The sequence below is a fragment of the Calcarisporiella thermophila genome (assembly GCF_041956535.1).
Source record: "Calcarisporiella thermophila strain CBS 279.70 unplaced genomic scaffold VTP21scaffold_10, whole genome shotgun sequence".
NCBI classification, from domain to species: Eukaryota; Fungi; Calcarisporiellomycota; class Calcarisporiellomycetes; order Calcarisporiellales; family Calcarisporiellaceae; genus Calcarisporiella; species Calcarisporiella thermophila.
This window is the reverse complement of record NW_027192200.1, coordinates 875,021-890,632: the sequence shown is the minus strand read 5'-3', so window position 1 is coordinate 890,632 and position 15,612 is coordinate 875,021. Positions and strand designations below refer to the sequence as shown.

Below are 15,612 nucleotides of genomic sequence, written 5' to 3'. Positions count from 1 at the left end.
GATATTCGTTCAACATGACCGAATTACTGCAACACTGAACCAAATCATCTCCATATCGAAAAAGAGCCACAATGCTCACATAGTGGATAAAGCTAGCGTCGAGCAGAGTCAAAAGAAAATATTCGGCCGCTTCTATAAATCCATTTTACCATATGGCCATACAGCGGCAGACATCAACCTACCAATGCTCGGAAAGTTGTTGGACATGGACCCAACAGTAACTTCAGATAATCCTCAAACTTTGCTTGATATTGTTAACGGCGATGCTAGCAAGTTAACTGACCACTGCGTTGTAGCATTGATCGCTCGGTCAGGATCAGGGAAAACAGCCACAGTAGTTGATTTGGCAAGACATCACTTTGTTGTGTACGTTGTATGTACTGATCGACACTCTCGCAAACCACCGGGATTTCAGGATCCAAATTTTGACAATCTCGCGAAAGAAGCCTATGATTTTCATCGCAGGGTATATGAGAAGCCTCCAGAGTCATTTGATCAGGTATTATCCAAGGACAGCAGGCTGAAAGGCTTAATCGAAGATCGCATCAACCTAGAGTTCCTAGCTCGCCTGTTGTTCCTGTTGATGCTCTTCGACATTAACAGTGATCTCTCACCAGAACAGTTCTTCCGCGAGCAGACTACTAATGGAATGTCAACAATCGGAGAACTAGTGGAAGCACTACGTGTGTATGATAACATTACAATTCGAGCAATGTTCCGACGAGTTCAGAACATAATTGCGGAGAAGATCGGCAATAGAGGACTCGCAATTGCATTAGATGAGGCGCATATAGCAGAAGAATACATCCTGAAAGGTCGGTTTATTGCACCATCAGCAGTCAACAAGAGCGAGAAGGATCTAATGGACAACAAGTTAATGTTAAAGAGCATATATCGTCGTGGCTTTCTCACGCCTTTGTGTTCATCAGTTTCCAGGATACGCGCGACTTTAATTGTCCTTGGAACCTCACTATCTTTTGGCAATGCAGACCATGTCTATATGGCGACCGGCAAGCCTGAGAACTTTTTAAAGATTGTCAACTTCCCATCATGTGATGGTGAGGCTGTGGAGAAAATGTTAAAGAGGAATCTTAACTTGGATGGTTGCGTAATTGCCGATGCCAAGCGACAGAAGCTCAGTGGACGTGCTCGATTTGGAACCAGAGTCATTAAAGAGCTCTCTGCTTTATGCGATACTGGTACTGGATTCAAGCAAGAATTAATTGATAAAGCTATGAATCAGACTATTCAACTGTTGAGAGTGGACCTAGTTGCAGAAATTGAAAGCAAAATTGAAAAGTACAAGGAGATCGCACCTCTTTTTTGTCGCATGGTTATGGCATTCAAACTTCATCGTGGCAAGGTTTCATTCATTTACAACTTATGTGCCCTGCACCGCGATAATAATAGCTTCTATTGGGTCATGGATGAGCCATTGGTTATTGAGGCTATAGAGGAGGTACTTCGAAATAAATGCATCGATGCATCATACCTTACTCACCTTCAATAACTGCTGGTGAACGTTGCTTAGTCGTGGTAGGCGTCTCGTCACGGACGGTGGGAGCTGCTGGTGGCTAAGTTCAAGGTTGAGGCCACAGTGCCATTTCATCTCTCCTCGGACTGAATGCAGATAATATCTTGGAATTTAAATTTGTCGCCGCAAATGGAAAACTTCGCATGGCCAACTCTTGTCAAAGAAAAGATTTGTTTTGGGCTTTGCGCGGTGTGGTGGCGGGACATTTGAATTTGTGGTATCGGTTACGCATAAAACCCATAAAGAACTCAATGAGGTAACTGCTGCTTTCTATTCCATTCAAACTAATGGCACTGCTAGCACCAAGGGATTAACTCGTGAACTGTTGTGACTTCTGCCATCAATGCCAGATGCCGGTTGGGCAGGCTATTTCTTTCTAATAGAGGAATCCCTTGACATCTTTTTTCTTAATCCGAGCGCCAATTGATCAATGCCAACTCAACCTTCTTGCCACTGATAGATTATGTGAATAGACATAAAGGGTCCACATTTGCGTTTGAAAAAATGGCTGCTTTCTCCAAGTATACCGATTGGTATTTTACCTTGAAATGCATGAACAACAATTCATGCACAGACCCTGTTGGTGGCAGTGCAGCTTCCGGATCACGATTGATCCCCAAAAGTAACTTTGAAACCAATAAATCGCTTGATCAACTAACTGACTCATTCAAGCAAGTACATAACGCACCTCTTATCGATCGGCTGACAGTAAGTCATTTTTTCGCTGGAAATGCTGTTGCACAAAATAATTACAATGACACCTCGGTTAATCCGGCCTGGCAGAGGGCGATATTACACGTAATTTTAAGAAGTAGCTGGGGAGCTAATGTCACGATAGAAGAGATAAATCTTCGTAATGATGTGACAACACGTGCAACCCAGTTGCTTAAAGAGATTACCCCTGATTCTGGTTGTTATATGAACGAGTCCGATCGGAACGATCCAGAGTGGCAAAAATCCTACTTTGGTGATAATTATCCTCGCCTAAAAGCGATTAAAAAGATGGTAGATCCAAACGAGTTGTTTACTTGTTGGCACTGTGTCGGTAGTGAAGAATGGACTGACGATCTCAACTGTCCTCGCACTACCGTAGCAAGTCATGTTTCTGAGAATATTAAAATTTACAGCCGACCGCAAAATCATAGTCACTAATCGATATTCTTTGTTAAAATATCAATAATTCAGTTACCTCATTCAGAGGAAAACTGAAACTATGTTGAGATAAAACTGCAACCCCTACACGATTTTCAGAGTTATATGCCACCATAGTCTAAAGGATAAATATTAGTTTCACTGGGTACTTTTTTTTTTGAAAAATCACTTGCGCTGGTATTGCTTTCCTGCTGCATTTGAAAACATTAATTTAGTCTCATCGTAAAACATCACTCGCTTCCAATCTTTCACAGCCCAATTTAAATGCCTTCTCTCGAACTCCAGGCGCCGACTACGGTGTCCAGCTGAGAGAAGAGGCTTCTTTGGGCGCACTTGAATCAATATTTTTCTCTTTGGATTACCCTCCTCATGGTATCAGCGGTCAATTCTCTGTTGTATTCCTCTTTGAAAAATTTTCTCACATCGGTTGAGTTTTTGCACTGACCCAAAGTTATCAACGATACTACCTTCCTCTCTTCTCTCTTACTCAAAATACAAGAGCGGCCAGCGAATCGCCTTTTAAGATCGGGGGGTCGATTTACTTCTTCTCTTACAATCTTAGCTGCGGTAGTGAAATGAATGACCAATGCATTGGCGATTTGATAAGAGGACTCTCTCTCTTTAGCGAGCTGAATAATGCTAGTGCGGATATTGTTTGAAAGAGGTTTCATTTTTATTTTTGATTAAAAAACACAAGTAATGGTTAAGCTGTTTTAATAAATGAGGAGTTAGAAAATAATCAAATAAATGAACAAAGTGAGTTAAATTTTCAATAATGTCCTTATAATCAAAAACAGCAAAATATAAATATGGATATTTCCAAACTCAGCACCCTGGGAAACCAGTTTTTCTTCCTTTAATATACTACTGAAAATAGTCTAAGAGCTGTAGTTTTATCACAACCTATTTTCACTGTTCCCCCGAAAAGGGTTACTTAAAAGATCTTAGTTAAAATTTTAACAAAGTATATCGATCCGTGACTATGTTTATGCTGTCGGCTCTAATGCCTCAATCTCCAATCTCAAATAATTCCTCCCTGCAAAAAAAATTTTTGTATTGTTACTTTTAATGCTTAATCTCTTTTTTTTTTAGAAGTGTATTTTGCATTGGGACTTACATAAATTATTGTTTAATGTCAGGGATATATGGGATAACAAGTGTAAAGTTTACATTATTATTAGTCTCCTACTCGACATAATTTTTCTGTTAAAATATAATAGGTCACAGAATTTAATTAATTAAATAATTATTTGGGTCTAATATTTTCAAACTCCTTCACAATACCATCAGTTATGCAAGTATCCCGAATGGCAAGAACAATGAATGCCAAACGGTAGCCGGAGAGCGCGATCATACTAGCAACGATCAGTGGTCCGAAAAGTGCACCCGACTCATCGAGAGATTCATGATATGCAAATGCTCTCCCCAGTCCAAGATTGCTCCCAGCTTGAGCAAGCACCGTGTCACGGGACAGAGATTGTACTGTTTTACCAAATCGTTCAGCAATCACCAGCACCACTGCTTGCCACAGTGTATCTACTACTGAGAGAAAGGGCATCGATACGATTGTAATTGCATATTCTGCAATCAAGAGTGCATAATGCTTACCATTTCGGTTGGACAAGTAAACTATGAAAAAACAGAGAACAAGAGCCACCGCCTCATCAGTTCCAGTAATTATTGCAACTTAAGCTCTGGTAGCGCCCAATTTTCGCAAGGAATGGCCCCGTAATTGCTCGAGTTCCCTCGTAGATAATATCATGCTGCCAACCTAGGTTAACACAACACCAATGGCAAGAACAAAATGGAGCGGGCTTAAGCGATTTACATTCAGAATGAGCCTCTGCGATTCATCATTATTAGCCGCTTCAAAGGAATGGTGCTGTGAATGACTCGTGTTTTCCCAGAACTGCATATGAACACGTTTGGAAGATTCATATGTTTTACATTGAAATTGTTTACTTAACTTGACGAAACTTAGTATTGTGGCAATGAGGCAATTAATCCAAGCCAAAATTCAAACAGAATGCAATGCCTACCACTCTATTTCTACACCTGTTTTTCTCAGGCTCAAATTTTACCACGTCCATGCAGGCGGAAATAAACAAACGACACTGAAAAGGCATTACTCAGTTAAACATTGGGATAATTATTTAGTGCGCTCTGCTGTATGCAACTATAAGATGGATGTTGTGTGTGCAAGAAACAGCTTTATCGAATCTAGCAAAGCTTTATGTACGCTCATTTCTGTAGTAATCCCGCGCTTGCGTGCAATTTCTGCTCAATAACTGAATACTCGATTTTAAGCGACGCAGCAATTCCAACGAACCGAAAATTTGCGGATTGAGCGAGCCTCTTTTTAATTTTGGTTATAATTGTATTAATATTTTACAACCATAGCCACTTAAGCCATAAAGCCTTTGTAAATTATATATTTTAATGTGTTTTGCCATTACTCGAACTTCAACATTCTTGTGGTAACTTAAAGCTCTCCTCGCGTGTTTCACGCCCGGATCCGTTATCAACAATAACTCTAGCTCCAATGCCTAGCCCGCGCTTAGCGAAACCTTTCCAGATATCGCAAGCAAATTTACCATTAGTGAGTAATTTTTCTGCCTGTAAAATTGCATCGCGAGCTTGCGTGAAATTGGGACGACATGGTTGCAGTTTGAGGCCATCTACCACAATTTGCAACATCAACGTATTGCCTTTAGAAGTGATATATTTTCGCAGTTCATTCCAATCCGTAGTAATGGGTGGAAACCATTCTGGATTAAAACCATGCACATCAACCAGATTCCAATAGACTTCATAGAGCATGTTAGCCCATACTGTGCCTTTAGGATGAGCGCCGGCATAAGATAAGTTGTTCATGATTCCATAAGTTTCAGGATTGGACCTGAAGCTAGTAGAGTACGGGTATCTACGAATACCTTTGCCATTCACGTAAACACCCATGGCAAATTCTGAAGCACGAGTGTGATTGGCTGTTGTACGTAGAATGGTAGCAAAAAAGTCGCTCCACCCTTCACTCAAACCTGCTGCTTCTCCTGCGTTAAGGCAATTTGCGTTATTCGGACCACCCGTGAGACGACTACTAATCCCATGACTATATTCGTGTATTATAAGACCTGCGTCAAGGTCACCATCACGGTATGGACTGAGCCTGGTCCATACATATAGACGCATCCTAGCGGGCTGACCATCGGGTGGAAGTATAATCTCGGTACCGGCCGGTATACTTGCACCCTGAGCTATTGCGAATATCGCATCATTCCCTTTGCCGCCACGGCCTCCGTTGTCTTCTTGGAAATTGCCAGCGACCTCATCAAAACCATAGCGATAGAAGAGGTCATGCATGAGATTGGTCCAATAAAACAAATTGGTAATCGATGCATTCAGATAGGTCTTTGGGTTTTGTGAAAGATCGAGTGGGAAATCAAATATTAGATTTTCACCCCCATTTGCCCGTTGTCTTCCCTTCCAGCTTGGAAACGATGGACCATCAAGATTTTCATAGGCATAAACGTTGTTTCCAATGGTTTCAGTGAAATTCTTAGTGTCACCCTGAACATGCCAGCCTTTTGGTGAAGCAATCAGATCCTGTGGGTTTTTAAGCATTTTTCGAGGCCCTTCTGATGGATCGTTTTGCCCAAATGGGAACACGTTGTAGTAAGCATCAGCCACCCAATTAACCATTGAGAGTACATTTCCATTGTCCTCGTGAATGTATGCTTGGAACCAGTTATTTTCCATCTCAACCTCTATTTCCCAGGCAGGTTGAATTTGATGACCATTTTCCGTCTGAATCAGGACCTGGCGCATCAGGACTTGGCTATCAGGGACCGCGAAGGACACGTTGGTAAGCCGCATTATTGGTTTTCCATCCGGAGAGTATTCAGTTTCTATAGTAATATTTTCTGGGTCGGCTAGTTCTGTATGAAGATACTTTGCGAGCGATTTTAGGACGCCAAAATGGTCAAGGGTAGGAGCCTTGACTTCGCCAGTGGCCTTGTCAATTGGTATAGCTTGTCTTTTGAACGTGTTTCTGCCGCGGAAAAACGAGTTGCCGTGAGAGATAACTCGACCGTTTGCATCGACGTTAAGGTTGATATTGCTATTAACCACTTCCCTTCCATCAATTACTTGAAGCAAATAGACATGAGTAACCCCATTTATTTGAGATTTATAGATGTCTTTCACCAAGAACTCCGAGTTGGTCAGCTTTGTTGATGCAAACTGGCGTGCTATTTCCAAGACCTCCTGTTGTTTGAGGTCATATGGGCCTTGTCGCACTTCTGAAGCTTCCTCAGTTTTGTAAATCTGAGTATTCGATATAACGGGTCCGAAACTTTCGATCCGTTTTTCCGCCGTTTCACCTAACAGCTTGGAGGTTCCTATGACAAATGTTGACGCCAATAGAACAGCAATAAAAAGGTACGTATTCATGGCGCAATATAAAGGGAATATTATAAGAAAAAAGGGGACATGCAGGACTGATTTGTCAAGAGATATACAAGATCAACTAGATATTTCGAGTATGGTAAAAGCAAAATTAAAAGAATAGGTTCTCTATTTTTATGGATTTATTTCCAATAATAATGATAATGTGGAAAAAGCTAATCTTCTATTGAGTACCTTTTGCTGGTAAACACAATATCATAGTATTCAAAATTACAAAATTCCTGCTTATCAAAATCGTTACATTATTATTATCGAATTCTCGAAGAGCGCCCCTCCATTATCAGAAAATATATTCTATTACTACTATGACTCGTATTAATGAGACTCTCAAATTAGATAATATTCTCAAATAATGTCATAATACTAATTTAAATCTAACTTTTAGAATGGGGAGCAATGCTGCTTACATAAATCGGATCATTGAATATGAATCATGCATACTGTAGCATCCCTGGAAGTTATTTTGCATGCGCCCATTTTTAAGTGTTGATTAGCGCCCAGACTCTGTCTTAACACATCACATCATATGCTTACCTGATTACCAAATCCATAAATCCTTGATGTACTTTAAACGGTATTGTAGTCCGGTATTTTCATTTGTAGAGCCGAGGATCACTCCCTTTATTTTTTGCTTTATTTGTATTAAAGAAGTATCACGACCCATGACAACAAAACCTGCCATATATGTTAACTCTGTCATATTCAATATGAACATAAATTTTCCTAAAATCTATCCAATAGCAATTTCAACACTCAGCTGCTAACTCGATACTTAGCGAGTCATATAAAAGTATACTACTTTGAGTAATTTTCTTGGGAGAGTACAAGACGAAAACCAGAGTATGCTTTCATACTACTGGAACACTTGTCAGAAATCTATCCCAAGTGTCAAAATTGGATCCGAATCGTGTCTCGATGCTAGAAAAACGATAACGAGAAAGATTTATCCGTGGAAACGGATTACGCGACTGTAATATAAAAAGAAAACAGAGGGTTTAGCGATGAGCCTTGATTACGAGGAATAATTAAACATATATTATTATTTGTAATAATGAAAATCCTCCACGACTTCTGCATTAAGCCCTCCATCACCACGACACTCCCGTCCAAGCCCATCCGGCTTACCGGCATCGAATCTGTGACTCTTCCGATGTATATTAGTGTTGTGTGCTATTTCAAGAAACCATCGAATTTAAGCTCCAAAGAAGAGTTTATGCCCCATTGGCAACTACTTGATTCTCTAAAGCAAACCATCGACATCATTCCCGTTGTAAGTGGTTTACTCCGCGCAATCGCAGACAATAGCTGGGAGATTTCTTTCGAGCGAAATTCTATGCCGGGGGTGCATTTTTCTGTAGCACAAACAACCTCAACTTTTCCCGATGCCGGTTCTTCTGCTTTTCAACCAGCAGAAGTTGCCGAAGATCTGTGTCCAATGGGCCTCTTTGCACAAAAACTGCCATCCCCTCTGTTTGCTGCTCGCCTCACACGCTATCCTTGCGGATCCGTCGCATTAGGCATCAACATGCACCACCGTATTGCAGATTTTTCTTCCGTTGATCTCTTTCTAAAACTTTGGGGACAAGTGACACGTGGTATAGGGTACGACAAAATAATGTGGGACCCTAGTGCTATCACCCCGAGAGGAAATGTCGATGGCACGGATTACTCGCCCGATTTCGAAGTGGATTCACAAGTCTCCGAAGAGGTTTCACAAAATGCAGCAAAACTAGAAATGCGAAGCTTTGTGTTTTCAAAAGAAGCATTAAGAGAGCTCAAGGCCGCAGCCGCGTGCAAAATAGACGACAAGGAAGCTTGGATATCGACGCATGATGCCCTACTTGCGCACCTTTGGAGCGCAATCACACGAGCGCGTAGAGTTGATGGCGACCAAGAAGTTACCTGCGGAATAGTAATAGATACTCGCCCCAAATTTGAGCCACAACTACCGGCCAACTCATTTGGATCACTAGTTATTTGCAAGCTCACGAGGCTTCCAGCCGATATTGTTTCCAGTGAAGAACAAGTTGGTCGCCTGGCATTATCCATTCGCTCCGCAATTAATCAAGTCAACAACATATACTTGGGTCAAAGTTTAGAATGGATAGAAAAGCAACCGGATAAATCAATAATTCATCCCGCAATCTCCAGAAATATTCCTGAAAGCTATGTCTTGAGTTCTAGTTGGGCTAAATTTGCGATCTATGGTGTTGACTTTGGATACGGCACGCCAACACGAGTCATGACACCACCTCTACCTTTTGAAGGTGCACTAATTATCCTGCCTTCGCCACTACATTGGCCCGAGGGTGGGTTGAATGTGCTTATTACATTGCGTACAGACGTTCTAGAGACGCTTGAAGCAGACAAGATATTTTCAAACAACTTTTAATTTCTACTTATGTATTTTGCTTAGATAATTTAAAATAAACGGGTTAGCCAGAGAATCAGTCCTGCGGCTGAGACCTGGTATTAATGCCCAAAACTAGAAAATGTCAAGCCTGGTGTATTTCTTGCCTAAGCCCAGCGTATGCGACGGCTTAAGCAAAATGAACAGGCTAAATTCAGTAGTCCCGGCTTCACGAGGACGAAGCCCAACTTATTATGTTTAATGAGCCGGTACAGAGAAAACAGTGTGCTAGAAAACCAAAGAAACTTGAAGAAAAATAAAGTACAAAATAACCTGAAAATCCGAGATGGATTGTTCTAACTATAAAAGAGTTGGCTTGAAGATAATTCCTCGACCGTTTTGAGCTGGTTACTTCCGTTTAAAGATGGATTCCCAACCCGAAGTTCTTCATAGTGAATCAGAGAGCGATTCCGTGAGGGAGCTACAAGACGCACTATTTCCAAAAGTTTCCATACGCGAGACACATTGGTAAGAGTCCCCAAGAGCTTGCAGGACGTTTTGAGCAAAGATCAGCAAACGAAGAAAATGTTAACCTGACCTCGGAAGAATGGAAAGGGATCTGTGACGAGAACCCTCCAAGGAAAGGAATGAGGTACGAGGCGCCCCCAATGAATTCATCTTTACTCTCTTGTATGAGTAAAATTGCCAAGAAGCACGACCTATAGTTGTCAGATGTAGCGGGACGAACCATTCAAGTTATTCCTAAACTTTCCTCAACCAATTCGCTCAATAGTAATATTTAATCTTATCTTTTAATCTTAATATTTTTATTGTTTTTGAATAGGCCGTTTATCTCCTGATCGTAGTAATTTATCGTCTGATTATTATAACATCTGATTATTCAATTCCTTTGTTTTTGTTCATGTTTCCTCACCAATTTACTATATTATTTTTATTAAGTCTGCCCATAAGAACCGCTACAACGGACCTGGCAAAACAAGTCGCACTGGCAACAAGACCGCTTGAGTTGCTATCTGGACGATTTACTGATCGCAGCCCCCCCGTGACAGAAAGCGATGGAACATACTCAGATAGTAGTCCAGACGTTGGAAAGATAAGGGTTCCTGATTAACCAGGAAAAATCGGTCTTCACCCCGACCCAGACGATCTAACATTTGGGATTCAGCATCGACACGCGGAAAATATCTCTCAAGTTACCAAGGAAAAAGGTACGAGACATTGCTTGCACAGCCATCGGATTGCACAATGCAGGCTTCACAACTCCTAGACAATTGACAGCATTTCTGGGAGCATTGAATGCAGCCTTTCCAGCAATAATGCCAGGAAGACTGTTTTCGAGGTCACTGATGATGGCACACATCAGAGCACTGAACACCAACCTAGACTGGGACGCCTCGTTCATCCTCCCAAAGGAAGCTTTAGAGGAGCTAGAGTGGTGGGCAGAAGAGCTCAAAAAGTGGAACGGGAAATCATTACTTCCTCCGGCGCCATCTGGAATCGCTACGACGTACGCGTCAGACAGTGGATGGGGAGCGAAATTCGGATCCCTTACCATAGGCGGGCCATGGTCAGAAACAGAGAGTCAATACCATATCAATTGGAAGGAGCTAAAGGCGATACAGCTGTGTCTACACTCCTTTCCAGCCCTCAAGAACATAACTCTCTTGATTCGGACCGACAACTCAACAGTGTTGGCATACGTGAACAACTTCTGTGGTACCAGATCACCCCGTCTCAATTCGCTAGCGAGAGAGATCTGGACAGAATGTTTGACTCGGCGAATTCATCTGATAGCAGAATACATTCCAGGATCACTAAACACAGAAGCAGACGCGGCTTCAAGAAAGATCAAGGCAAACCAGTCTTGGTTCACAGACGACAGTGTTCTCAAGAATCGAGAAAAAATGGGGACCCCACACAGTCGATCTCTTCGTAGACAAGCTCACGAACCGTTTCCTAAGGTTCTTCTCCAGATACCCAGAGCCCGGAGCAGCAGCGACGGACGCTCTGGCGCAGAATTGGGTAAAAAAGGTAACCAATATACCAATCCGCCATGGACGGATGAGAGCACGAGTTCTTAGGAAGATGATGTTGGAACAAGTGAACCTAACTATAATAACTCCATATTGACTATCAGCCCCATGGTTTCCCTTTTTGCCACAGACGAAACTGGAGGGTCCGATCAGGATTCCGAAGAAGGCAATTCATCTGGCAACAACACAGACAAAGCACCCACTGAAGATCAAATCGTAGTATTTGACCGCTTGGCGCATCTCAGGGAAGAGTGGAGGAAAAAGAACGCTTTTCTAGATACACAGGAATTGCTGCAATGAGGCAAAGGGGGACTGGCCAAGCATCGCAACTATTCCTCAGCGCAAAAGAAATGGATCGCGTGGTGTGTAGCAAACTACATCCCGCCTTTCAAAGACCCGGCATCGGCAATAGTAGCCATTTGGTTGAGCAGCACAAACAAGGAAAAGCCGCAAAGTCTTGTCAACTTTATTGTTCAGCGATTAGTGAAATTCAATCAGGTGAAAACTCTTATCAGGACTCCTTGGTTGTTGAGGTTCATAGAGAAATAGCTAGAGAGGCACCACCTATCAACCTTGTTGAAAGACCGGTGGACATCTCCCCGATCATTAAACATTTTAAAGACGACAAACTCAGCACTTAATTTGCGCGCGCTCATGTACAAACTGACATGGTTATTCGCAATAGTCACATTTTCAAGAGTCTCAGACTTGGATCACATAGATTGTCGGTCAATAGTCATCAACGACAGGGCTTTGAGGGGAGTAATCGATTGCCCAAAGGAGACAAGTAAGAATCAACGTGTAGTTAAAGAATTTCACCTCCATCGTCACACAGACCCTTGTTTGTGCCCAGTAGAGTGATTCATCGAGTATCGTAGGAGGTGTCAAGCTAAAGGAAAACTCGTGGAAGCAACAAAGATCTTTCTGATTCCCAATACCGGACTTCCAGCCAAGCCTTCAACCTTATATCAATGGATCAAGTCAATCTTTGGGATTGCTGGATCCAAATTACGCGCTCACGACGCACGCAAGATGGGTGCAACGCTCGCATTACGAGGATTCGACGTAGACACGGTGGTAACACTAGGAAATTGGGCATCGTCATCTACCTTCGACCTCTTCTACAGAAGAGATCGAGCGTTCAACGTAGATATCACCAGTGTGATCCTCTCGACCGACCGCGAAAACACACAGTAGGTCCCTCTGTATCATCCTGAAGCGTGGACTGCTGACAAAGTCCGCAGACTAATTCTTACTTAAGCCTAGCGTATGCGACGGCTTAAGGGAAATGGACAAGGCGCAGTCAGCAGTCCACGCTTCACTTCCCTCCCCTCAAAATTTTCTTTTTTTTTTATAATTTTATAATAATTTTTTTTTGTTTTTTTGTTTGAGTTATTTCCCTCCCCTCTTCTTGCGACGGCCGAGGAAACATATTTATAGCAAAATCGCGTTCAGATAATCGTACGATATTTTTTTTTTGTTTACTATTTCTTATTTCTTTGTACCAGCTCATTTATCCAATAAATCGGCCTCATCATCGTGAAGCGTGGACTGCTGACTTTGCCTTGTCCAATTCCCTTAAGTCGTCGCATACGCTAGGCTTCAGTAAGAATTATTTACTTAAATAAACCTGGTATAACGAAATATTTTCATTAAAATTGCTAATTTTTTCTATATGTTCTCTTATTTAACGTTCTTTAATTTATCCATTTATATTTATGGCTTTTTACCATAGGTACATACTATTTCAATTTTAGTACTATTTTCAATCAATTCTTGATAAACATCCTGTTGCAATTCGTCGTATTCCTCACTGCTTATATACATCACCTGAGCAAGATGAGGCTTCAAAGAATTTAATAATTGCACCCAGCTCTCCAAACCAAGTTCACCAAGTTCTCCAGAAGATTTGCCAACTGGTAGATTTACGCGCCGAGATTGTACCTCTTCCATCCCTATTGACTTCAAATACTCGTAAATTTTATGTGCCAATGAAGGGTTGATATCGCGTGCACGCAGAGTATTATAAACTATTGTAAAACATTTCGATTTTTATTCAATATTTTAAAGTTGAGAAAAATATATACTCACTTCCTTCCGAAAATTTTTGGAACGCTTTGCCCTCACCCTGAAAAGCATAGTCTATAAAAAATAGATAATAAATATGAGTTTTGACCTTAGGATCTCCTTGACTATCATTATATACAGTACGTACCAATATCTACCATTTCTAAATATCCTCCCGGTTTCAAAATCCTTACAACTTCCTCTATTACAGTTGGCCACTCGCTTTGATATATGCCAAGATTCAGACATCGAATATATATGAAGTCAAGTGATCCATCCATAAATGGTAGTTTGTCAAGGATATTTGCAACTTGGAAGCTGCAGTTTTCAGGTACGATTCGTAGGGGAAATGTGCTACAAATATCAATACCATAAAAATAACTGGCCGGAAAATCGGATGCCATTTCCATGGTCCAGGTGCCTAGGCCACATCTTATTAAATAATTCATAGTGAATTTAAGGTAATCTTGAAAATATTCTTTTATTACTTACCCAACATCCAATACCATTGCTCCATTTTTTAAACCGATTTGTACTGGAGAGAGAAAATTATGATTCTTGAATAGACGTCTAAAAAAAAGGCGAGCTGAAAGGTGAGTTTCATTCGATATGTATCGAAATGAATTGAAAGATACTGACCGAAACAAATAATGCTGGTTTATTAAACGATCTATCTCCATTTCGTCATTTGGCAAAATATAATGTATTACTATTTAATATATACAATTCTTTAGAAAACTTAGTCTATATATAATATCATACGACAATTACCTTTTTCGTTACAAAATTTTCTCCCAAAAATTATTTTACTTTCGGTTCCCACTTCCTGTTGATCAGGAATATCTGTTGAAGAGAATAGTACTTGTAGCTGACCTGCTATTGTTGAGGATCTCGGTTGAAATTGAATATCAGCTTCTGCTACATCCTTCCTTTCTCCCTCATTTTCAAATTTTACTTTCCGAAGTGATGCCAAAGGCTGTTTCTCAATATTAGGAACATATTTGACAGCAGCACTTTCTTGTGGCTCAAACCGAAGAGCCGAATCTCTCCCACCTAATTTTGTGGATGCGTTTGAAATGCTTTGTGAGCTAGAATGGTGTACATTCCGGTTTTTGAAAAATGAAAATTCTCCAAGTGCACTCGAAAATGTCGGGTTAAACAAGAAGATAATTAAACTGAATATGCCTTGCATACCAGTTATAGTTGCCTTCGCCCTATCAGTAATTTCGCCGAAAGGAGTGAATCGGTTGTGTGTAATGAACACTATTCTCATTATGCATTCGGCTGGCATAGTTATGATGAGTACTAAAGGGTATCCAAGAAGTCGAATCACTGACATCATAACAAGTCGTTCTCTATTACGATCCTCACTTCTATGATGAAGTCGTTCTCTACGTGAGTCAAAAATTGTCCGGAAAACATATATAACGCCGATAGATATAATAATAAAAGAGTATAAAATGCCGCCTAATACAATGATATTGTACAATACAGTCGTGGCAAGTTCAAATTCAGGTGACCAATCGGTGCCAATATATTTCTAAAAAAATGAGTTCTTTCATAAAATGACGATGTGAAGTAGCATCGAGTAATCCAACACATACGCTTTTTGGATTCCACCACGCTTTACCACAGAATAGCTGTGGTGACGATAGACTGAACGCTAAAAATGTGGATAGCGGAAGATACCACCTCTGGAACCGCACCACGCTAATATTTTTGTGAAAAGCAGAGAGCTGGAGATCGAAAGCAATGCTCACAGTGAGAAGAGAAAACCACATGGGAAAAAAGACGAAAGACCATAAGATAATTCTGGCAAGCCAAATATTTGTGGGTACAACATCATCGAGAAAATCCTCGGCTTTTCTAATGATATAGGTTGCTCTATACAGAGAGTCGGCGAGCCCAATCCAAAAACTGAGTTTGAAAGAGATGCTCTGAGTGGCTTGGGGCTGTGAATAGCGAAGCCAAACAACTAATATCATCATAAT

General features: G+C 41.0%; 9 protein-coding genes across 9 annotated transcripts; 5 read left to right on the top strand and 4 right to left on the bottom strand.

Moving 5' to 3' along the window:
* Positions 1-184: 184 nt before the first annotated feature.
* VTP21DRAFT_1102 (uncharacterized protein) lies at positions 185-1,510 on the top strand (the record flags this gene model as incomplete). The annotated part of the gene is made up of 1 exon (XM_069390420.1): positions 185-1,510. One exon carries the CDS (start codon positions 185-187, stop codon positions 1,508-1,510), a length of 1,326 nt encoding a protein of 441 aa, XP_069251991.1.
* A 528-nt stretch (positions 1,511-2,038) lies between these two features.
* On the top strand, positions 2,039-2,686 carry VTP21DRAFT_1101 (uncharacterized protein; the record flags this gene model as incomplete). The annotated part of the gene is made up of 1 exon (XM_069390409.1): positions 2,039-2,686. The coding sequence occupies one exon, from the start codon at positions 2,039-2,041 to the stop codon at positions 2,684-2,686; it is 648 nt and encodes a 215-aa protein (XP_069251990.1).
* A 1,246-nt stretch (positions 2,687-3,932) lies between these two features.
* On the bottom strand, positions 3,933-4,812 carry VTP21DRAFT_1100 (uncharacterized protein; the record flags this gene model as incomplete). Its single annotated transcript, XM_069390398.1, has 4 exons — positions 3,933-4,315; positions 4,374-4,449; positions 4,515-4,662; positions 4,742-4,812. The coding sequence occupies 4 exons, from the start codon at positions 4,810-4,812 to the stop codon at positions 3,933-3,935; spliced, it is 678 nt and encodes a 225-aa protein (XP_069251989.1).
* Positions 4,813-5,149: 337 nt separating this feature from the next.
* Positions 5,150-7,135, bottom strand: VTP21DRAFT_1099 (uncharacterized protein; the record flags this gene model as incomplete). Its single annotated transcript, XM_069390385.1, has 1 exon — positions 5,150-7,135. One exon carries the CDS (start codon positions 7,133-7,135, stop codon positions 5,150-5,152), a length of 1,986 nt encoding a protein of 661 aa, XP_069251988.1.
* A 1,066-nt stretch (positions 7,136-8,201) lies between these two features.
* Positions 8,202-9,542, top strand: VTP21DRAFT_1098 (uncharacterized protein; the record flags this gene model as incomplete). Its single annotated transcript, XM_069390374.1, has 1 exon — positions 8,202-9,542. The coding sequence occupies one exon, from the start codon at positions 8,202-8,204 to the stop codon at positions 9,540-9,542; it is 1,341 nt and encodes a 446-aa protein (XP_069251987.1).
* Positions 9,543-10,668: 1,126 nt separating this feature from the next.
* VTP21DRAFT_1097 (uncharacterized protein) lies at positions 10,669-10,923 on the bottom strand (the record flags this gene model as incomplete). The annotated part of the gene is made up of 1 exon (XM_069390363.1): positions 10,669-10,923. One exon carries the CDS (start codon positions 10,921-10,923, stop codon positions 10,669-10,671), a length of 255 nt encoding a protein of 84 aa, XP_069251986.1.
* Positions 10,924-11,904: 981 nt separating this feature from the next.
* On the top strand, positions 11,905-12,195 carry VTP21DRAFT_1096 (uncharacterized protein; the record flags this gene model as incomplete). Its single annotated transcript, XM_069390352.1, has 1 exon — positions 11,905-12,195. One exon carries the CDS (start codon positions 11,905-11,907, stop codon positions 12,193-12,195), a length of 291 nt encoding a protein of 96 aa, XP_069251985.1.
* Positions 12,196-12,222: 27 nt separating this feature from the next.
* VTP21DRAFT_1095 (uncharacterized protein) lies at positions 12,223-12,751 on the top strand (the record flags this gene model as incomplete). Its single annotated transcript, XM_069390341.1, has 2 exons — positions 12,223-12,341; positions 12,433-12,751. 2 exons carry the CDS (start codon positions 12,223-12,225, stop codon positions 12,749-12,751), a joined length of 438 nt encoding a protein of 145 aa, XP_069251984.1.
* A 519-nt stretch (positions 12,752-13,270) lies between these two features.
* Positions 13,271-13,782, bottom strand: VTP21DRAFT_1094 (uncharacterized protein; the record flags this gene model as incomplete). The annotated part of the gene is made up of 3 exons (XM_069390330.1): positions 13,271-13,584; positions 13,646-13,696; positions 13,770-13,782. The coding sequence occupies 3 exons, from the start codon at positions 13,780-13,782 to the stop codon at positions 13,271-13,273; spliced, it is 378 nt and encodes a 125-aa protein (XP_069251983.1).
* Positions 13,783-15,612: the final 1,830 nt, after the last annotated feature.